Here is a 22,530-nt window from a genome sequence, read left to right as displayed (position 1 = left end):
CCAGGTTATGGGAGCCCAGGTGATTCTGTATAAACAACAAGAAGCTCTTAAGAAAGACTTCTTTTTCTTATTATGAGAGGAATGGATATACCCATCATTCAGAAACTAAAATACTGAAATATTTTAGTATTTAAGTGAATGAATAAATACATGAAAGTATTAAGAAGAAAAGGAAAACCACCTACGCTTCTGCTATAGGAGAGCCCCTGTTGGTCTAGGCGCAATTACCACCAGGCTCTTTGCTCTGCATTTATCCACATGGAAATGTTTATTTTTATAGAGCTCATGGCTAGGACAGAGGGGTTTTTTGTTTCTTTTGTTTCGGTTTTTAAATTTTTTTTGGCCATACCACACGGCTTCCGGGATCTTAGTTCCCTGACCAGGGATTGAACCTGGGCCGCGGCAGTGGAAGCACCGAGTCCTAACTGCTGGGCTGCCAGGTAATTCCCTAAGAAGACAGTTTAGGAACCCGCCTTTATAACACAGCAAGGTATGTTTCAAAAACCTTTTAAAAGGCTGGCATCCCATTTTCTAGCTATCTCATCATCTATTTTATCAATTCCCTGTTTCAGGCCATCTATGTAGATTACAGTTCTTCCCCTCTGTGTAAATCGCATGGCAATGGATCATCTTCACGCATCAACATCCATCTGAAATTCTGTTTTCCGTCAGGATACACATTATTATTAGAAGCGGACCGGAGGGGGTAAAATCGTTCACAACTCTGATGTACACTGCCAAATGACTCCCCCAGAAGGCATGCCAAAGTTTTATGAAGGGTGTGGGGATAAAACTTAAAAATAACCTTGTGATTGTGGCTTCCTTGATTATTTTTGAGGCTTAACTGTTTTCCCCCTGATATGCTAGTGTTTGTTTCTCTTTGATTTCGTCCTTGTCCAGGTTCCCTAGAGGGTGGGAAAGCATTTTCCTACCAGGTCACAAGAGCTCTTTAGACATGAAGGAATGACAAAGGCCCTTGGTCTTGTGGGCTGCAAACTTCATTTAGATTTCACTCCCCGGGCTTCCAGCGACACAGCAGCTCAAGTCTTTATACAGCTAAGTCTGTCAAGCATTTCCTTTTTTACTTCTTCCATTTCTTTTACATCCAGAAAATCCTTGCCTTTCCTGAGATTATTCACTTAAGTTTACTTCAATTATCTTGTCGTTTTTTTTTTTTAATATATTTAACTTTTAAATCCATTGGAAATTTATTTTGGTGTACACTGTGAGGCACGATGCTTATTTTTTTCTTCCAAATGTTTAGACAACTCTCCCAACAACATTCTGAAATGAGCCATCTTTTCTCCATTCAGTCACGTGGTTTCCGCTCTGTTGATCAGAGGTCATTTCTCTTGTCATATTTGACTCTACTGATTCTTGCAACAAGCCTGTACTTTTTTGTTTTTTCTGCCATGTGGGATCTAGTTCCCTGACGAGGGATTGAACCCCTGCCCTCTGCATTAGGAGCTCAGAGTCTTAACCACTGGGCTGCCAGAGGAGCCCCTGCGCTTTAAACGGTTTGAGTTTCCAACATGTTTTGAAACACAGCCTAGGTGCACAGTGTCCTGGCTGGGGCCCGCTCCTCTTCAGCTGCCCTGTTTCTGTTCACCGGGTACATTTCCATCCCTCCTTATTCTGAGCGTTCACGGTGACTCAGAGCAACAAGGTGATGCCCCAGAGAGGAACTCGATGAGACCAGAGCTTTGTCTGGGGACCTGTCTCCTTGAAAGGAGGGGTCAAACTTGAGTCACTGGGTTGGCGGGCACAGAAGGCAGCCCCCAGCCCCTTTCCCAGCCACCCCCTCCATCTGATGACTTCCCCTCCATCTGGGCTGAAAATAGACCGAGCTGAGCTGAAAATAACCGAGGAGATTAAATTAAATTAAGTCGGGCCTGGCTCCCAGGCAGCTGCTAATGAAACCAGAAGCACCCACATCAGTGTGGCCGAGACGGACGTGTTTACCGCTTCTCTCTCTCTTTTCACCCTGAAGCAGCTGAACCCTTGAGACACCAGGCCCAGTGAAGCCAGCCTCCTCTCCGTCACCTTTACCCGAGGCTCTGAGCAGGATCTGCTCTTGCTGGCTCGTCCAGGGGAGCCCCGTGTTCAGGTGGCCTTTGCAGGGCTCCCCCATCAGGAATTTGACACTGAGCATCCCCCATGACACCTGCTTGGCCAGCAATGGTCCTGCACCTGCCCGCAGGAAAGGGCCTAGCCGTCCACAGGGAGGTCCCATCACGGGAGGGATCAACGACGCGCCCACACACTCCCGGTCCCCAGAAACGGGCCCGAAATGATGCTCTCAGAGACGTGCTCTCAGGGGCTACTGGGGGGCTCGGATCAGTATTTGCTTCTGGAACACTAGAGCCTTAGGAGACAAAGGCCACATGGTAACAAGCCGTCTCCCCAAGGCCTTTCCATCTGTGCTACCACTGTGATCTTCAATCTGAGAATACGAAGCTGAACATAAATATCAGCTAGACTCCCCAGGTCAGGTCTATGAGAATTTCACCCAGCAGAGCGTCTGGTCAGCTCCACTGCAGTTAAAAAAACAAACCCGGACCACCACCTCTGGGATCTTTCTCCGACTGAGCCCATCTGTCAACCCTTTAGAACTTTCCGAGGCAACCACATGCATCGAGCCTACTTGAGGCTAAATTAATTCCGAAAAAAAGGCAAGACTAGGGGCCAAGGATCTTGGATGAAAAACTTCTAATCCGGCGAAATAACCAAGCTCTTCATACACCGCTGAGCCGCTCCACCACCGCCAGCTCGGCACAGCAGTCAGGAAGGCGGAGTCTACACGGGCGGGCGACCAGAGAGGCAGGGCCCTCAGTCCAGACACCGCAGGGCGGGAAGGGTCCGCCTCCTCAGGGCTTCAGGAGGTGGGCATCTGAGGTGGGCATCGGGGAGGACCAGGCGAGGGCACCTGCTGTCCGAGGGAAGTCGCCACGGTCTACACGCCAAGCAGGACCGTGGGGGGAGCCTGACAGGCGGGCTCATGGGGAAAAGGTACCTTGGTTTTCTTTCCCCAGCTGGAGGGAAGCCAGGTAGCTTGGTTTTTCTCGGAGAGAAGCTAAGACTCAGAGGCATGGTTAGCGTGTCCCCAGCTGTTCGCTCTCGCAGCTGGAATTCTTCCTGAAAGCAAAGCTGCGGGGGTGAGGGGGCAGAGCTGCCAGGACCTGGAGAGCCACTCGGCCTGCAGACCGTGCTGCCAAGCAGCCCGCAGTGCGGGCGAGGGGGCTTCGTCCGGGTGCCCAGCCCCAATCACAGGTCTCCACGCTTCCTGGGCCACGGGTCCTACATCCTCAGGGGCTGATTCAGGGGGTACCAGCATCACTGGGTCTCGTCTCCGTCAGGACCGCGGACACACGGCCCGAGCGCTGCTCTAGGGCTCCCAGATAAAAAGGGTGATTAACATGCCGGGGGGCGGGGTTGGACAAACATGGCTGAGTCCAAACATTTTCTTTATTCTTGCCTGTTCCTGGGAACTGGCCAGGCTGGGAATACATTCATTTGTTCCAAAGGGACTTGTGAGTCATGAACAACTTTCATATGGAAGCCTAGACATTGCCTCGTCTCTTCAGCGATTTCACACACAGGCAACATGGTCAAAGGAAAAGGCCTCAAAGCCGAAGACCCTGTTCTCACCCCCATCCCACCCCCGACCACCTTTCTGCACGACCCTGACTGATGAAGTGTGGCGCTACCTCTTGTTCTGTTTGCTCTGCATCACCCCCGTTCCTGCACACATTGACTGCCCTCCAATAAACCCCGCCCGGCAGCCAGGGTCCAGGGCGCAGAGGTGGCAGGTAACCCAACGTGAGCCAACACAGCCTTCCCTGGGCCTGGCGGATTCACGCCCAACGCCGCAGGAGACAGAGCTGTCAGAGGCAGACGCAGGACCTCACTTCCCGCAGAGCGGAGGCAGCCTAGCTTGCCCTGAAAAAGACAAAAGCAGCAGCTGGAGAAGGACGGGTGAGGGGAGCCCGCCCCTGCCTCCAGAGTCCCCGGGGCCCCAGGGCGCCGCCACCCATGAGCTTCGCAAGAGACCCAATTTCTCGGGGGAAACCTCTCCTTTCTAAGAGTGGGTTGGAATTGAGTTTTGTCCTTCACAACCCCAAACCCCACCAAATAGTATCGCTCCCTCTCTAAGCTTTGGTTTTTATAAACATAACATAAAAGGGCTGGACCACGTCCGTGCCTTTCAAACTCTGCTCCTCGGAGCCTCTGCCTGGGTCGTGGAGGGGGAGGGAGTGGGGCCCTCCTCTCCTCTTTGACCCAAGCAGTTCTGTTAGCGGGAAGGTCCACCACTGCAAACAAGATGTCCTTTGAAGGCATCTGCTCTTCAGACTTGGCTGAAATTGTTCTTGTGGTTCAGTCGCTAAGTCGAGTCCAAGGCTTTGCATGGACTGCAGCACATCAGACTTCCCAGTCCTTCACCATCTCCCCGAGTTTGCTCAAACTCATGTCCATTGAGCTGGTGATGCCATCCAACCATCTCATCCTCTGCTGCCTGCTTTTCCTCCTGCCCTCAATCTTTCTCAGCATCAGGGTCTTTTCCAGTGAGTCTGCTCTTTGCATCAGATCACTTTTATGATCCTAGAAACACAAGTTCCTATATCCTTTCTTAATGCAGTGTTACTTGTTTGATGTATGCCGAGGAATTTTTCTTTTTTCAAAAATAAACTGGCAGCCTTCAGGAGCCTGAGGTTCCGAGCATCCCTGTCTCTCAGGGCGGGGGCTGAGAGGGCGCCTGGGGTCAGGCGGGGTGGCAGCGTGTGAGCAGGAGGTCGTGAGGCTGCACAGGGCTGCCAGGAAGCCGCCAGCACACACACTCCCTCTGGGCATCTGGGCCGAGGCCTACACACTCGGGCTCCTCTGTGAGTGGTCGCCCAGGCCGCCCAGGAGGTGCGATGGATGGGCAGCCAAAAAGATGCCCGTGTCCCTCAGCCCTAGTTCCAGCCGTGGACGCCCACCTGCAGAGAGACTTACCCAAGGAGAAGGGCTGCCAGTAAGCAAGGAGTTTTCCAGAACAAGAGACCCTGACCCCCCACCCCGGCCCCAGCTGTTCAGCAAAGCCTGCGTTTCCTTCCATGACAACCCCGGCCCAGCGGGTCTAAGCGGGCGAAGCCACACTTCCTCTCCATAACCTTCCCCACATCCAGCAACCCACCTCGAAAACTTTTACAGGAAGTTTGCCTTGCATCTGTTCTTGCTTCATTATTCTAGGGGGAAAGAATGCCTGCTTTGATTTTTAAAAGGGACCCTGACTGTCTTTAATTAACCACAAACCCTGCACTAATTACCCAGGAGGGTGGGTGGCAGCTATAAGCGCTGTTCTTCTCGGGAAGGCGGGTCCCGGGGGCTCTGGGAGGGAGCTTCCTGCAGTGGCCCTGCCCCGTGCTATTCAACAGGGATGTTTTAGGACAACCCCAGGAGCCAACTTATCTCGGCCTTCTCAGGAAATCTGCGTTCTTTCCCAGCGGAGGGAGGTGCTGAAGGTTGAGCTGAACACACTCAGGTTCCTCAGCCCCATTTCAACGCCAACGCCTGGAGCACATGCTCACCACCGACTGCAGAGTCCGTCAGGAAGTGTGGGGAACCGTGGGCTCGTCAGAATATGCTAATATTGGACCAAAGACAGGATCTGCCTCTTTGAGCTTTTTGGTGGAGCACTCTCACCACCCACTCATGAAGATCACTGAATCGAGAGAGGAGAAGTCTCCACACCTGGGGACATTTCCAGAGGGGAGACAAATGACCCCTCAGCACGGGGTGTTGAAGTCTCCCAACCTTCTGGTGCAGGACCAGAAGGGACATCGCTCTGCTCTGCTTCCTCTCCCGTCCTGATCCTCCTAACATCTCTGCCCATCAAAGAGTTAGAACATTTCAGCGGAAGTGATTAAAATGACATCATTTTCAAGCCTCTAAGAGACTCCTCACTTGGCTAAGGCATTTACTTTCTAGAAGATGATCAAGTTGCTCGCAATAATTTCATGACAATTAATCTTGTGCTTAAATGATAATCGTATAATTAGAAGCAATTAAAATCCTGCACGAGAATGACCGGCTCAGTCAGTGTCAATGTCCCTGTATGCTACAGGGGTAGTCTTAAAAGAGGCCCCGCAAATAATTTGTTTCTCCTCTTCCTGGGGATGCAGGCATTCAAAGCCCATCTTTAAAAACGCTTCTTTGTGGCAGGAGTCACTGAAACTGAAGCAGAAGGAGGGCCGAGGCACCTAGAAGAAGCCTGTAAAAGGACTGGAGGTCATCTCGGGCAGGAGAAAGACGCCGTGTCCGTCTGAGCTTCGAGACAGAGGCAAACGGTGCCTGAAGAAGTGACGCTGGCGACCCTTGCCCCAGCCTGGCCGTGGTGCTGCCCACAAGCACCCAGAGGGCTCAGTGTGGAAAGCTGGGCCTGAGTCACTGCCCAGAGAGCCGGGCAGGAGAAGCCGTCCACAGGAAGCGCCCAGCAGCCGGCGTGCACTGGATGGCGAGCTCTGCCACCTCCCGGTCAGGACGAGGACCACGGTCAGGCAGTAAGCAATGACGCATCTCTTGGAGAAGACGCGACCTCTTCTGGGTGGACGTTTGTTTCTCTGAAGGATTCCAGAAGTCACGTGGCTCTATGAAATAGGCTAAAACGGGATCCTTTCCATGTGACTCAGACGGGAAGACTTGCTTAGATTTGGGATGCAGGAGCACAGTGTAACGCCGAGTCCTCTCTGGGACTTCTCTGCTGGTTCAGGGGTAAAAAGCCATCTTCTGATGCGGGGGCTGTGGTTGGGAACTGAGCTCTCTCGGGCCACGGGGCAGCTAAGGCCACAACCAGAGAAGCCTGTGCATCACAGCAGAGACCCAGCACAGCCAGAGAAGAGCAGAGTCGTTGTCCTCAATGCTGTGCTCACTGGACCCTTCCGCCATCATCATCATTTACTCAACACACGTCTCAGGCACAGGTTCAAGGCACTGGGACAGAAGATAAGAGGCCATCTCTGACCACAAAGGGCTAATGGTCTGGTCGGGGGAGATGAGCAAGTAAGAATTAGTAAACACACAACCACGTGACAGATGGTGTGAGGAGAAAGCGACCCATCTCAGGCAGAGCATAAAATGCCCGGAGGGGCTTCACAGAGGCAACCACACTGAGTGTGAATGATGCTCCTGATGGAGCGGGGTGAGCTGCCCGTACCTGTGTGAGCTCAGTCCTGGAATTCTGTGACCCCACGGACTGCAGCCCGCCAGGGCCCTCTGTCCATGGGCTTTCCCAGACAAGAAAACTGGAGTGGGTTGCCATTTCCTTCTCCCGCGGATCTTCCCAGTCCAGGGATCGAACCCACGTCTCTAGAGTCCCCTGCGTTGGCAGGTGGGTTCTTTACGACTGAGCTACCTGGAACAGCCCATGAACAGCACAACAGGTGAGTGGGTGGAACCAGCCTGCCCCTGGGAAAGGGCACATAGCTCTTCTTCGCAATGAGAGCTCTGAGAGTCAGGGGCGGAAGGGCTACGCCCAGGGAGGGGAGCTACCAGCTGCTGACGGGGTCACACAGGCATGGGGCACCCAGAAGGTAGGAATGCCCAGTCAGGGAAGAGCACAGAGCAAAGGAAGCCACTGAAAAGACACCGGCCGTCTTCTGGAAGCACACGCCTCTGAACTGGGCACACGCCTCTGAACTGGGCACACACCTCTGAACCGGGCACATGCCTCTGAACCGGGCAACGTGCACACATCTTGCGGGACATGCAGGCCCTAGATGTTTTCAGCTTCGAGGTCGTTCCCGTCTGCCTTCGCAGAGGGGCGCCTGGATGTCAAGCATGGTCAAGCCCGAGGTAGCTTCTTCCAAGACAGAGATTCACCGAGAACACTTCAGCATCCTCTCCGCCAACATGAAAACTGATTAAGTTCATCCTCAATGCTAAAACCATTGGTGAAAGCCTGCTGGTCTCCAAACACAACACCCAGATGCCTTATTAATCACACATGTTGAAAGTTACTTAGAAGTGGAAGGATCTGATGGGAACACGGTAACTGGGTGATCAAAGGTATTAATCGCATCACTGATGACGGTCAATCTGGGCGTACCTGAATGAGCAGCTGCCTGAGCCTGCCCTCCCCAGTCCAAACCAAAGGACCAGCCACATGCGCTCTGTCCCCTCCTCTCCCCGAGCTGCATTCACTCCCACAGCCAAGCTTTTATTTAACGGAAATGATCTCCAGCTAATGCCTTTCCCTTCAGGGAGCGGCTGGTGCAGCGCCTTCCTGCTGGCAGCCCCAGAGGGGCAGTGACACTCCACAGGCCTTCCGGCCGCTGTGGGGGCTCCCACACAGAGCTTGCAGGAGAGGGGTGGGCCGCCCGCCCCCTCCCCCAGCACCCACAAAAGGAGCCTCGGGGTCACCGCTGGGGTCCAGGGGAGGAGACTGATGTTCTGTCCTTGGGAAACAATGGGCCACCTGGACCTTAAATGCTCCTGTCTGAGAAAGAAGCATTTAACTCGGAGCCCTTGCTTCGTGACTCCTAAGACCCGTGCCCGCTGAAAGGCAGCGACTGTAGCCCTAACCCCATGAACACAGAAAGGAATCCCCCTCGAGGCCGAGCGCGCTGGACTCCCTGACACCCGGGGCGGGGTCGAGTCCTGCGCACCCCCGGCTGATCACGGCCCGCATCTTCACGCGGCAGCCTCTCCCACCGGTTCCCCTGCTCCACCAGCGCGGCCTCTGGGAAGCCATCTGCAGCTCCCTGGGAGCAGGCCAGGGGCCCCCCCAAGGGCCTCTGTGCTTACAGGCACTTCCCTGTCGTTCTTTTTCTTGTCTTAATGCCCCTCCAAGACCACACATCCCACGATAAGCTCTACGTCTTCCTCATCTCAGCATCCCCGGGGCCATGGCAGAGAGCCTGACAGACGGCTCATAAACAGATGGCAAATGGCCAAATCAGAGAGTGATTATCATGCAGAGCTGAGTCTCACTGCCCTGACTCTGCCGCAGTCATGCTATTAAAAGGTGGAAGGACACACAGCATATATAGAATGTTACTACTTAAATCAGCAACCTGATGACAGGTGCTGACACAGCTCAAGAAGGTTCTCAGAGGATGCAACCTCACAGCCGCCAGGAGCCGCACAGCCTCACACCTGCAGAAAGCTCTCCCCCTCCCCCCGGAGCCTGATTAGAACCTCTGTCCCCACGCGGAACTAACAAATGAAGTATCTGAGAAAATCAGACTCTTCCGTGGGACAGTCTATTCAGGGAGATGTGTTCCTGAAACAGCTGTAGAGCCTACGATTTTTTTCCCATTTATTTACAACATTAAATTGAAAATTCGTTCCCATGAGGGATATTTTTTTGCTTTACCACTCCTCCAAACCAAATAAAAAGCACACAGGAATGTAGGAAACCTATAAAAATCACATATTAAAAGAAAAAATGACACTGTTCAGATAACATCGCACCAGTGCCCAAAGGCAAGAAGTGAAAATGCGCCAGGAAGTGGATGCCTTTCCCATGAGCACTGCGCCAACCTCGAAAGGGCCCTGATCTGCCTTTCCCGTGAACACTGCGCCAACCTCGAAAGGGCCCTGATCTGCCTTTCCCGTGAACACTGCGCCGACCTCGAAAGGGCCCTGATCTGCCTTTCCCGTGAACAGTGCGCCAACCTCGAAAGGGCCCTGATCTGCCTTTCCCATAAACACTGCGCCAACCTCGAAAGGGCCCTGATCTGCTTCTCCTATGAGCACTGCACCAACCTCGAAAGGGCCCTGATCTGCCTCTCCTATGAGCACTGCGCCAACCTTGAAAGGGCCCTGATCTGCCTTTCCCGTGAACACTGTGCCGACCTTGAAAGGACCTGATCTGCCTCTCCTATGAGCACTGTGCCAACCTCGAAAGGGCCCTGATCTGCCTCTCCTATGAGCACTGCGCCGACCTCGAAAGGGCCCTGATCTGCCTTTCCCGTGAACAGTGCGCCGACCTCGAAAGGGCCCTGATCTGCCTTTCCCATGAGCACTGCGCCAACCTTGAAAGGGCCCTGATCTGCCTTTCCCGTGAGCACTGCGCCAACCTTGAAAGGGCCCTGATCTGCCTTTCCCGTGAACACTGCGCCAACCTCGAAAGGACCTGATCTGCCTTTCCCATGAGCACTGCGCCGACCTCGAAAGGGCCCTGATCTGCCTTCCCCATGAGCACTGACCAACCTCGAAAGGACCTGATCTGCCTCTCCGATGAACACTGCGCCGACCTCGAAAGGGCCCTGATCTCTGACTTCCAAAGGGCAACTTCCATCCCAGTAGTCCCTTGGGAGTTTCTATTTTACTTTGGGAATCATCTTCAAACTGGGTGACTCTGCACAGGTCAAATGGAAAAGGGGCTAATCTAACAATTAACACGAGTGCTTACGGTTTAAGAGCACGGCCCAAGAAGTCACTTGTATCTGTACCATAAGCTTGGCTCGTTATGGGTCATCGTTTATATCCGTGTTCTCACTGTGCACGTGTTGTGTGAGAATGCTCAGTCGTGTCCGACTCTTTGTGACCCCTTTAACTGCAGCACACCAGGCTTCCCTGTCCTTCACCATGTCCCGAAGTTTGCTCAAACTCATGTCCACTGAGTTGACGATGCCATCCAACCATCTCATCCTCTGTCGTCCCCTTCTCCTCCTGCTTTCAATCTTTCCCAGCATCAGGGTCTTTTCCAATGAGTCAGCTCTTCATATCAAGTGACCAAAGAACTGGAGCTTCAGCTTCAGCATCAGTCCTTCCAACGAATATTCAGGGTTGAGTTCCTTTAGGATTGACTGGTTGGATCTCCTTGCAGTCCAAGGAACTCTCAAGAGTGTTCTCCAACACCACAGTTCGAAAGCATCAGTTCTTCAGTGCTCAGTCTTCTTCATGGTCCAGCTCTCACATCCGTGCACGACCACTGGACACACCAAGGCCGGCCAATGCCTTCTCCTCCCCTCACCCTCTCCTGCGCCCTTCCCTCTGGCCTCTCAAACACCCCCGTCCTTCGGCCTCCTCCCCTCGGCAGGGTCTCTCCCTGCCCCTACCCTCAGTCTCCCCAGCACCTCTCAGCAGCGACGGTCCAGCACCCATGAAACTAGGCACTTAGTTACACGTGGACATGGCTCGTCCATGAATTGCTCCACGCGGCACCCTTTCCTCCCCTGGATGTCAGTCCCACGTTTAGACCTTCCGTCACCTCAGAGAACCTGCGGGGTGCTGATGTGGGTTGAGCAAATATTTTTGGATTTGCTGTTTATCCCAAAGAGACTATAACTGATGAGAGGCGTGGGAGGGCCCCACCTCTGGGTTCGGGAGTCAGACCTGGGCTTGAGCTGCAGCCCTGCCACCTCCCGCCACGCCCCCGCGGCTGCCTGCCCCTCTGAGCTCAGAGAACAGTGCTCGGTGGCTCCGTACCGCAGGGTCTGTGAAACGGGGGCTGTAAGCGCTCGGCACGGAGGAAGGTCCAGCCCTGTGGACAGCAGGGACCCAGCAGGACGCAGGGAGGGCAGCTGTGTTACTGAAACCGTCTGTCACGACCGCGGGCCTGATCTGCTGGGTGAGGAGGGGTCCGGGAGGGTGAGGCGACAGGCGGCGGGCTCCCCTGAGGCAGCCTCTCTGGGCTCCTCTGTCCTGGACAGGGAGGCCGGGGCTCTTCTCTTTGGCTCTTGTCCCCGATTGGCGTCGAGTCGCTTGGCAGCGTTGTGCCGGTCTCCGCCACACGACAACGTGAGTCTGTGAGCGGTGCACACCTACGCCCGCCCTCCTGAGCATCCTTCCACCGCCTCCCACCCCTCTGGGTCATCCCGGAGCCCCGCACCTCGCTCCCCGCGTGTGCACGGCTCCCGCTGGCTGGCTCTCTCACACATGGTGATGTTCATGCTCTCTCTCACTTCACCCCACCCTCTCCTCCCCCGCTGCGCCCACAGGTCTCTTCTCCACGTCTGCGTCTCTACTCCCACCTTACAAAGAGGTTCATCAGTGCCATTTCTCTAGATTCCATACACATATGTGTTAATACACGATATCTGATTTCACTCTGACTCTTATTAAAATATTTCCATTGACTAACACAGGTACCTGTGGTCCACAAATTTATCAGATACTATTAAAAATGTGATGGCTTTGATACTTGAACTATGGTTTGGGAACTGCTGGGTGAAGAATGTAGGGAACTCTGTGCTATTTGCTTTTGTGACTTTTTTTCTGGTATCGCAAGTGCTCCTAGTCACTGTTTATTATTTATACTTCCGTTCTCCTTGAAGCCAGGCTAATTCTGATTCTCAACATCTAAAATTACTCCACAAATTTTAAATAAATGATTACTAATGAGTTATTTCCCTTAGTTTGGCGTTCTATATTTAGGGCTGAATTTCCTGCACACAAATAACTGCTGCGTTTTTAAATCAGATTTGCTGTGGATGGAATGTCTGTGCCCCCAGGTTTGTACGCTCAGGCCCTGACCCCCCTGGGGATGATGCAGGGGTGGGGCCTTGGGGTGAAGGGGCCATGAGGAGCCCTCAGGATGGGAACAGTGCCCCAAAGGCTCCACAGCACGGCGCCCTCCTCTGCCGCCCCTGCCCACTCCCAACCTCCTCTCTCGCCCACCCCCTAAGTGAAGACACAGCCCGGAGGCAGCCACTCCACGCCAGGAAGATGGTTCTCTCCAGAAACTGGCAATAGACACCTTGATCTTGTACTTCCCGTCCTCCAGAACCAAGAGAAATTCAGTCCATGGTATTTATTACAGCAGCCTGAGCTAAGATGAGATTCCAATTCTTCCTGGTACCGTCATTAAAATATCTCTACTTCTATCCATTAAATAGGTTTCCATTAAACTGACGATCTGTGTGACTTGAGGCAAGTTAATTTCTTCATGCCTCGGTTTCATCCTCTGCAAGGATAATAAATTTCTGCACAGGTTTAAGCAAGTCAATCGGGTAAAGTGCCTCAAAGGTGCCCCTCTGGTGGAAAGTGCTTGGTCACTGAGCTGCCGTTGCTGTCAGTATTCAGGAGTCCACGGTCCTAGAGCAGAGCCATTTCTCTGCACAACCGTGCAGACCAATCCTCGAGCGATGTGACCCAGACTATAGTCAGAGGTGCCACTGGCTGGCTTTCATGCATGAAAGTCTCTGATTCAGTGCAGGTCTCTCCCCCGAGATGATTCCACAGTCAAGTTCAACTCTTGGTGACGATGGCGTGATCAGCCCCTGAGCCCCAGGCGGCTCGCCTTGCTCTCCCCATGAGGGGGGTCTCTCTCCTGCAGCAGGTACCGTGAGCCGCCCCAGCGGGGCCCCGGTGGGTCTCTCTCCTGCAGCGGGTACCGCGAGCCGCCCCAGCGGGGGCCCGGTGGGTCTCTCTCCTGCAGCGGGTACCGCGAGCCGCCCCAGCGGGGCCCTGGTGCCACACCTGAGGCTCGACGGAGCCGGGCCCCCTGGGCAGCAGCATGGGGAACGACGGGCGGACTGAGCGTGCACAGCCTGGGGTCTGTGTTCAGAAGCCCCAGGACTGGGAGCAACCCCCAGCCAGGTGGTCCTGCCTGAGGCGGGCCGAGACCCTCCCGGCTGAGGTCTGCCTGCTCCCCCGCGGGGCGGGGCCACCATGGGTTTTCAGGGCAAAGGGCCGGCACTCTGCCCACTCCGCTCCGTCCCTTACCACTGGGTGAGTCTCTGTTTTACGGTGGTTTTCTCTGAAGCTGTCCGCTCCCTGCCCCCCACATGTGACTTTGACAATGGAGAAGCCTTAGTAAAAAAGAGAGCGTGGTCAGTGAGGGGCGGCAACAGTGTGGACCAGGTCGTGCCCCAACCCCCGGGGTCCACCTGCTATGGGCCTGGGGGCCCAGCCATTAGTCAGAGCGGACCCCCCAAACCCTGCAGCATCAGTCCAACCAGAGGGAACACAGGCGAGAATCGCAGCCCCAGGTGCAAGGATGCAGGTCGGGAGGTTCTGAGAAAATAAAGCAACTTCTCTGAAACAGAGTCGCAGGGAGCCTGTGTCTGCCGTGGGGACTTTACCCACGGCCCCACCTGGTCATCAGCTGCGTGTGGTTCATTTCATGAGGTCACCCGGTGGCAAAGTGAGGGACCCTCCCCTTGCAACACCTTGAGACCCTCTGATTTTCCCTGAATTCTTATCTGACAGGAAAGCATGGGGTAGAAAACTTGATTAGTTTTCAAAGAAAAAAACGCGAGCAAGTTCCCCAAAGTAGCTCTCTCTGGGACAGCCTCCCCCACTCCGACTCTTTCCTTCAGCTGACCCTCTGAGTCTTTTTTTTCTATAAGATCTGTCATTCACAATAAAAGTCAGTCAGCTTTTCCATTTCTGTGATAGTTTAGAGTCCCTAAATACAAATGGGAACACAGTCCACGTGCTCATCTGACGAGAGAGGATGCCCCTGTCCAGGAGGACGGTGTGTTCGCCGGGTGGGACGCGGTGGGCCCAGAGCAAGGAGCGGAAGTGGCTGCCGGCTGGGCTTCCACCCTAACTCGGCACAGTGGGCATCGCGGCAGACAGGTCCAGTCACCCTGAGGCCCCGCGACTGAGCGTGGGCTTGGCGGGAGCCCAAAGGAGAAGCTGTCCTGTGACAGCGCCCACCCAGACGTGCCCTGAGCGGGGCGTCCGGCCAGGAACACGGAGGTGGAGCCACCGCGGCCGGGCCCTCATGTGTAAGTGCTGCGGGGGTGTGATGGCTGGGAGCACAGGGCCTGGGGTCCCCACTCACGCTGTGTCTCTGCAGGACCCCATCACCTGGGGCCTCGGTTTGGTCCTCTGGAAAATGATGCTAGCGATTGGGCAGTTGTGAAAAGTAATAAATTAACCTGTGTGCATTTCTCAGCACCCCACGCAGAGCAGAGGAGCACAAACACCCAAAGGGCTGCTGTTATCATCACGGCCCGACGCCCTGAAACACCTGGACCACCCCTCACCTGCCCCGCCCAGGCCGCACCTTCACCAGCGGCATCTTGTGCCATGGCTTCTGGTGGCCCATCTCCAGGGCACAGCCATGCTCTCAGAGCCCTTCTCTGCACGGCGCTCACGACACGCTGGATGCTGAGTGTCTGGGACCTCGGGAGACGGGTGCATGTGAACCAGCAGCTCTGCATCCAGCCCGGCCTCGGGGCCGGCCTCCCCTGGTCTGAAGGCCTGGGCAGCCCAGCCGCACCGCGGGGAGCGCCTCACCTGTGACGTGCAGCTTTTCATCCGTGACCTCGGCCTTCAGGTAGATGCGGCCCCGCTTCTCCGTGTGGTCCATCCCGCAGAGGCTGGGCACGTTGATCACGCACTGCTTGTGCACATTCATGTCGCAGGCTGCGAGTCAAGAAGGCAAAGGGTGAGCTGGTGGGTGGCCTGGCATCACACCCCACCCGTGTTTTGGTTGCGTGAACAGAAGTGGAAGTCAGCCGCCCTCTAACTCGATACTCTGCCGTTGGGCGTCGCTGACATAAAGCACTGCTAGCAGATGTCCCTCACAGCACAGGCTCCTGTGAGTGACACATCCTGAAATACTCCATCCATGTCTGTCCAGCCGTAACCGAAGCAGACCACCCCCGCCTGGCCTTCCGAATGTGCCTGCAGTGTTAACAGCAAACAAAATCCAGGCCCGTGAATGCGTACAAACGGTCTAATTAGTACTTTATCCACACAGAGGCAAGCAGTATACACATTTTAAACAGGATTCTGTCTGCCAAAGACTTTCTTGTGCCTTCCTGAGAATTTGTGGGGCTGAGTATACGATACTCAGAAAATGCTCTTTTCCTCAGTGAGCTCTTTATTTCCAAGGAGGCTGAAGAGCATTGCTTTTGTTTGTTGTTGCTTTTAAAAGACCCTGTGATTGATATTTTAAACCTATCTTCAAATATTTAAATATTATTCTGCGTAAAACAAATACACGCCTGGCTTGATAAGGCATTCCTCAGCAGCTGACATTATGTGGGCGAGACAGGGGGAGGACTTAAGATCAGTCTTATTGTGGAGAACTAAAGACACCCTGAAAAGAGTCCTGTGCGCAGAGCACAAACATAAGACTGTGTAGGTGTTCCTGCTGCACTGGCCCCGAACCCCAGGCTTCCAGGAGGAGCGGGGGGCCCTGGAACCCTCAGGAATTCCCCAGGGGCACCACAAGGCTCTTCTGACACTTGAAGGTGGAGCCTTCTCGCTACTCTCGTTTTGAGTGTTTAACTCCTCGGTCCACGGGACTCTCCAGGCAAGAGCACTGGAGTGGGCTGCCATCTCCTCCTCCAGGGGACCTTCCCGACCCGGGAGCTGAACCCTCAGCTCTTGCATCTTCTGCGCGGGCAGGTGGGCTCTTTACCAGCTGAGCCACCGGGGAAGCCCATTAACTTTAACATGATGAACTGAACAGCAAGAAGCAGCATGAAGCACAGGTCTCAGTCACACAGGGCTCTCAAGAAGCTGTGCTGTGACCTGCACTGACCACCTCACTTGGGCAGAACTTGAAGGAGAAAAGGCCAGCACCTCTGGAACGGCCGTGGGCCCGGGATGGCGGCGGAGAAAGGACCTGTGTTGGCCTCATCACTCGGAGCTGGTGGGTCCTAGGAAGCGCCCGCTCCTGCTCTGCCCGCTGTGAGGTGAGCCTGCAGAGGGTAGCTGACTCCCCGCCAAGCAGGGATGCTCACAGCGCCATCACGCTACAGGGTGTAGGGGCACGGGGAGAGGGGGTCTCCACTGCCCAGGTCAGGGGAGGGGTCTGGGCCCCGACCACTGGCTCATGCTCCTCCCGCTCCAGCTTGGAACACAGACAGCAGCCCAGAGCCCCTCAGACTCCGAGGAAAAGAGTTAGATACACACAACACAACACACTGCTTCAGGTGGGAACACAGTCCATAACCAGAATCTGAAGCAGAAGCCTAACATACAAACCAGGTGCATGTTATTGTACTAGCCTGTGTGCGTGCTAAGTCACTTTAGTCGTGCCCGACTCTGTGACCCCAAGGATGCAGCCCTCCAGGCTCCTGCATCCATGGGATCCTCCAGGCAAGAATGCTGGAGTGGACTGTTATTTCCTCCTCCAGGGGTCTCCCCAACCCAGGGACTGAACCCGCATCTTACTTACATCTCCTGCTTGGGCAGGCAGATGGATTCTTTACCACTGAGTCACCAGGGAAGGCCTTTTGTTAGAATATATTTGGCTAATAAATTCAAATCTATACCATTTATTTACTATTAGGACATTCCTTGGTAACCATTAACACCCTCTGATCCTAACACAACTATGAACCGAACTGTTGGGGACGCTCGATGGAGACTCAGCTCAGCCTCGAGGATGCATTCATTCCTGGCCTGTGTTAAAGCTGGCAGCACCCAATCCTGGTCCACCCAGAAGGTACAGCTGGCACCCCTATTTAAGGGCACGGGTTATGGTCCCGGCCGACACGGAAGAGGATGTGGCAGAAGACACGTGGCTTGTTCTGCCCGCTGAGTCAGTGGGCATCAGTCTCAAGGTCACCTTCAACTTTTTACGGTCGAGTGCCTAACACAGCCGCGTATTCCCTTTTGCTCCAAGTTTTACAATGGTCAAAAGTGTATTTACAAACGCACTTAGAATCCGCACTAACCCTAAAAGCGGTGTCTTTGGAATCCGATAATCTCTGGAAGCACAGGAAACCACCAGCCCTGAGGATCACAGGGGTTTCTCGAGGCTATTAGGGTCCAGGGCTTGGAAGGTGAAGCCTGCGTTCCGAGAAGCTACCCATCTCCTCCATAAAGATCACACAGTCTGTCTTCTATGTACAGTTGACCCTGAGCAACGTGGGTTTGAACCGCATGGGTCCTCTTAGACACGGATCCCTTCCAGAGAATTACACAGTTGGCCCCTGTATCCGCGGAGGGTTACCACGGATCCCCAGGGAAGAAGATGCAGGCGCGTGTCTTTGCTCCGTGTGGGGACAGATGAGGCTGTGGGTCACAACAGCAGCATTATCGAGCGACAACATGCTCACTGTACCCAAACTCTTCCTCATCTACTAGAAAAACAGGTTCGGTCATTACCTTCCCCAATTACCTTCTCCTGCCCTAAAAATAAAGTTTTATTGAAACAAATAAATAGCCTGGGGAACCTCATTACATGAGATTAATCAAAACAAAGAGTTTCTATGAAAAAAAGAGATGTCTTTCTCTCCCCCTGCAGTTGGTGCAAACACATGCAGAACAAGAAGGGAGAAGGGGAGAGGCTGGGTGTCTTCCAGGATTTCATCTCTCACTTGCCTGGTAGGATCTGATCTGCCCATAATTATGCAGGACGAGGGAACTTAAAGCAAGATCCTGTTCTTATTTTCACTGTGGTTTTGGCTCCAAGGAGAACCCACTGGATTTTTCCACAGTCCACCCACTAATTGGAGACACGGGCGGATAATGACTGTGGATGCTCAGCTCATCTTGAAGCTGAACCAAATGTGGAATCTGGGGGTGGGGTGTCTTCTTTCAACACGTGGCATTTGCTTGGGGATTTGACCAGTCTGCATTTAACAGTGATTGGAGATTTCTACCATGAAAAACTGGGGACAGCACCAACTGCATGAAAGCAGGTGCTTTTTTGGGTTCATAATTAGGCAGGGAAGTCATGTAATAAACTAGAACCTCACCAGTGGAGAGATTCTATACTTTTGTAATTGAGTCCATATCTGAATGAAATCTACCGATTTTCTGAAAGGTTCCTGAGCATCACAGGGCCCCGCTGGCCCCAGGCATGCTGCAAAAGAACAGAAAACATACTCACTGTCACATTTCATCCCCTGGTGGATGAGTCCGTACAGCAGGGACCCGCAGTGATCGCAGAAGGTGGGGCTGCCATAGGTGTGGATCTTGAACTTGTGCTTACTCCTGGGGTCCTGCAGGGAAAAGTGGTGTAAAGACTGTCAGTCACAAGAGGACCACGTCTCGGACTAAGCCAAGCTCCAGCCTGCCCCTCCCGTCCCCACGGCAATGGTGGGGCCCGTCCTCTGATGTCCTACGGCGGCGGGGCTCCCGTTTCGGGAGCCACTGGACACCCGCACCTCCTCTTTCTAGGAATGATCTGCACACGTCGGGCTTTCCACCAGAACCACCGCTTCTGGAGCCAGAGCCATCAAGGGGATCAAGGTACTCCAGGCGAGCAGAGCGGTTCAGACCACACGGTCAAGCATGTCCCCAGGGCCCAGCGTGGGCGGAAGCAGAGCGGGCCCCAAGTCAGGGTGTGTTCGTGAGGCTCAGCCGAGTGACCCTGCACCCAGTCAGCAGAGTTTGGGCCACCTCCTTTCGCACAAGGCTTCCAGAAATACATGCAAGACCAAACACAGACCCAAACCAGCACCATTTCCCAAGCACCATAGGCATCCCTTGTGGCTCAGGTGATGGAGAATCTGCCTACAGTGCAGGAGACCTGGGTTCAAACCTGGAGAAGGGAATGGCAACCCACTCCAGTATTCTTGCCTGGAAAATCCCATGGACAGAGGAGCCTGGTGGGCTACAGTCCACGGGGTCGCAAAGAGTCGGACACGGCGGAAGGACTGACAGATACACACACACACACACACAGATGCTAGTGATCTTCAAAGTCTCGAGATTTGAACAACGGCCAAGACTTTAACACTGGTTCCCATGTGAGAGCTTTCAGAAATTCACTCAGAACGAGGCTCTGGCTCCTAACATTAAAAAAAAATTTTTTTTTTTAATATTCACAACACATATTTTTTGAAGCAAGAACACCACTGATTTTATAAATAAAGTTTTACTGGAACGCAGCTGTGCTCATTCCCTGACACCTTTTCTGTAGATACAATGGCCGAGTCGAGTGACAGAACCCCAGTGACCCACAAAGGCTAAAACACTACTTGGCGCTTACAGAACAAGTCTGCCAATCTCTGCTTCAGGACGGTGCTGTCTGAAGTACGGTCCCTGCGTGGCATTGTCATGACCCGAAACTTGTTAGAAATTAAATCACGGAGCCCCTCCCCAGACCAGCTGAATTAAACTCCAGGGACGAGGCTTCACCATGCCCTGCAGACGAGCCTCAGGCTGGCAGGGATGTGAAGGCGGGGAGCCCCTGCTTTAGGAGGTTTCTCCACAAACGCTGAGCGAGTGCCTAAGAGGTTCCAGGTGCACCTATGTGTCCATGCCTGAGGCAGCCACTAGTTTATTCAGAAATGTCTCGCGGGGTCAGAGAAATCAACACCTTCCTTGGGCGGTTACTTTCCTGGCCAGTAGCAGCTGTGAACGTGGTCTGAAGGGGTAGCTTCTCCTCTTACCAGTTCTCCCAGCATCCCAGGACGCTGGACAGAATATCACGGGCACAGGCTGGCGTCAGCGCTAATCCAAAGTTCCCAGGACGGATAGTACAGGCTGTGCCCACCACGTGGAGGGCGGCGTGGAGGCCAGGGGGAAGGACAGCCCGTCGTCCCTGCAGAAGGATGGCGTCAACCTTCGGCGAGAGAAATCCAGCCTGGCAGCTCCCACACGGGCCCTGAGCCCGGGCGCACGGCAGCCCCAGGCGCTGTCCTGCCAGCCGGCCGTCACATCAATCTGTTGGCATGGCACGTGGGGGCTGGCTTCACTTTTCAGGAAGACCCAGGCTTCCTCCTCCAGGCTCTCACCTGGGAAGGTGTGGGAGGAGACCGGGAGTCACACACCCTAAAATCCACACGCAGCCAAGGACCGTGCCTACGATGACAGTGACGACACCAACACGGCCTCCTGCCCGTGGACCACCCCCGTGTGCGGGAGCTTTCTCACGGCTGACATCTCTCCTGCAAGAGGCTTTACAGGGTTCTGGAGACCTGCGACCTGAATCCAGCCTTGATACAAGCTCAGCAGCCTTGGAAAAGTCATGGCGTTTATTTATGAAGCAGAAATACAGCCAACGTCCTAGCCGGAGAGTGGGACTTGGGGAACAAATGAGAAAGGGCTTTGCAACTGACAAATGCCGGGATGAATACGAGAGAAGACGACTTCCAACCGTAACATGCTCATCAGTCATAAAAGAGATTTCCTAAAGTACAGCGCTGAATTTGCCACTGGACCAGAACCAAGGCTGGCGATTAAGTATTAACATTGTCTCTTGGCTTCCTGGAAACCAAAGCAAGAGGAGAAAAGAGATAAACACAATAGGCTCTCCTGGGATGGCAAGGCCACCTGTATGCAGAAATCTGTCTTCGCAGCCTCTAAAGTCATCTCTCATCTCACGTGCAGTGAACCACCAACACACGCGTGTGAGAGGGACCTGCAGGTCCTGAACAGAGCACACTGTCCGGCCCGTTCACTGGGGACACCCCCCTTTACCCACACAGAAGTGATGGGAAGTCTGGCCACACTTGGTGCCACAGACACGCGACTGGTCTACGCACCAAAGCAGCACTGCCACCAGGCTGGCGACATTTTCTTCATTTCGTGCAACACATGCAAATCTTACTTATTATTTCTCCAGGCACTGGCAACCTCTCATTAAGTGCAGCGTGAAACCCACTGTCATATGTCACAAGCCTGACATTATATTATAATGAATTCGGGAAACGCTTCGTTCAGATGCTCTGTCGTCTACACCTTTGGGGGAGAAGAAACGTTTTTGACTAAACCAATTTTCATAGGCACTGACGAAGTCTAACCTAGAAGTCTAAATCTAGACCTCTTAGGAAAAAATAACACAGGAGAGTTTCAAGTTCTATTGGAAGCATCTGCTAGCCTGCTTTTCCTATCTTAGTTTTATAATGTAGCAACATCATTGGAAAATTTCTCAGCATTTCTACCAGGACTTTTCAAAGTCATCACCATCACATTGTAATACATCCAAAGTAAACCCATGGGTCTCCAGTGCACAGTATTTTGAGGCTGATGAGCCTTGCATTTCTGGGACGTCTTCTTGAATTATCTGTAAGCATCCAGAAGGCGTATTCTAGATGAGTTTTAAATTGCAGGCTTCCAGGATGGAGACTCATCTAGCAACGTGCAATGTGAAACCTCTAGAGGAGTTAGAAGCCCTCCTTCCCCAGGAGGCAGGCAATCAATGATGCTTTCTGATGAGGATGTTTATATTCAAAGGGACATCCCTTCAAAAGCCCTTTTAATTTGGTGAGTGAAATGATGGCAGGCTTTTGGCAGGAGGTCACCCTGGCGTGAACGCCCCACAGCTTTCTCAGAGGATGGAAGTGGCCGTCACTCAGGGCTGCAGTTCGGGGTGTAGGAGCTTCCGGAAAGGACTGTTGTTCAGTGAAGCCCTGGGTGGGCCTTGCTCAGCTGCTCAGAGCAGCGAGGCTCCTTCAAGCTGCTCCCTCTAAGCACTAGGAAGGTCCCTACTCTCACCATCTGAGATGTTCTCATGAGTCACACTCATGAGCCAGGCTTGGGTCTAAATGTCACCCACACAAGCAACACCAAAACTTTGCTCCAAGGGTGAGTCTGGCATTGTTTTTGCGATCTTAAACTTCTTGGGAAGCAGGTTTTTTGTTTCGTTTGGTTTTTTAAAAAAAAACAAAAACTCTATGACTTAAAAAATTCGTATTTAAAACTTTTTGTTAACCTGAGAGTACTATCAAAATGAGATCATCA

At 53.5% G+C, this 22,530-nt stretch overlaps 1 protein-coding gene across 1 annotated transcript in view; it reads right to left on the bottom strand.

Moving 5' to 3' along the window:
• PRKCA (protein kinase C alpha) overlaps positions 1-22,530 on the bottom strand; it is a 290,952-nt gene that overhangs the window by 57,363 nt on the left and 211,059 nt on the right. The window contains exons 4-5 of the mRNA XM_070480134.1: positions 18,731-18,842; positions 15,175-15,303 (exon numbers count right to left, since the gene is read on the bottom strand). Of these exons, the coding sequence (XP_070336235.1) occupies positions 15,175-15,303; positions 18,731-18,842 (241 nt within the window). The remainder of the gene's footprint in view (positions 1-15,174; positions 15,304-18,730; positions 18,843-22,530) is intronic.

Source organism: Odocoileus virginianus, chromosome 17 (genome assembly GCF_023699985.2).
Source record: "Odocoileus virginianus isolate 20LAN1187 ecotype Illinois chromosome 17, Ovbor_1.2, whole genome shotgun sequence".
NCBI classification, from domain to species: domain Eukaryota; kingdom Metazoa; phylum Chordata; class Mammalia; order Artiodactyla; family Cervidae; genus Odocoileus; species Odocoileus virginianus.
This window is presented reverse-complemented; position numbering and strand designations above follow the sequence as displayed.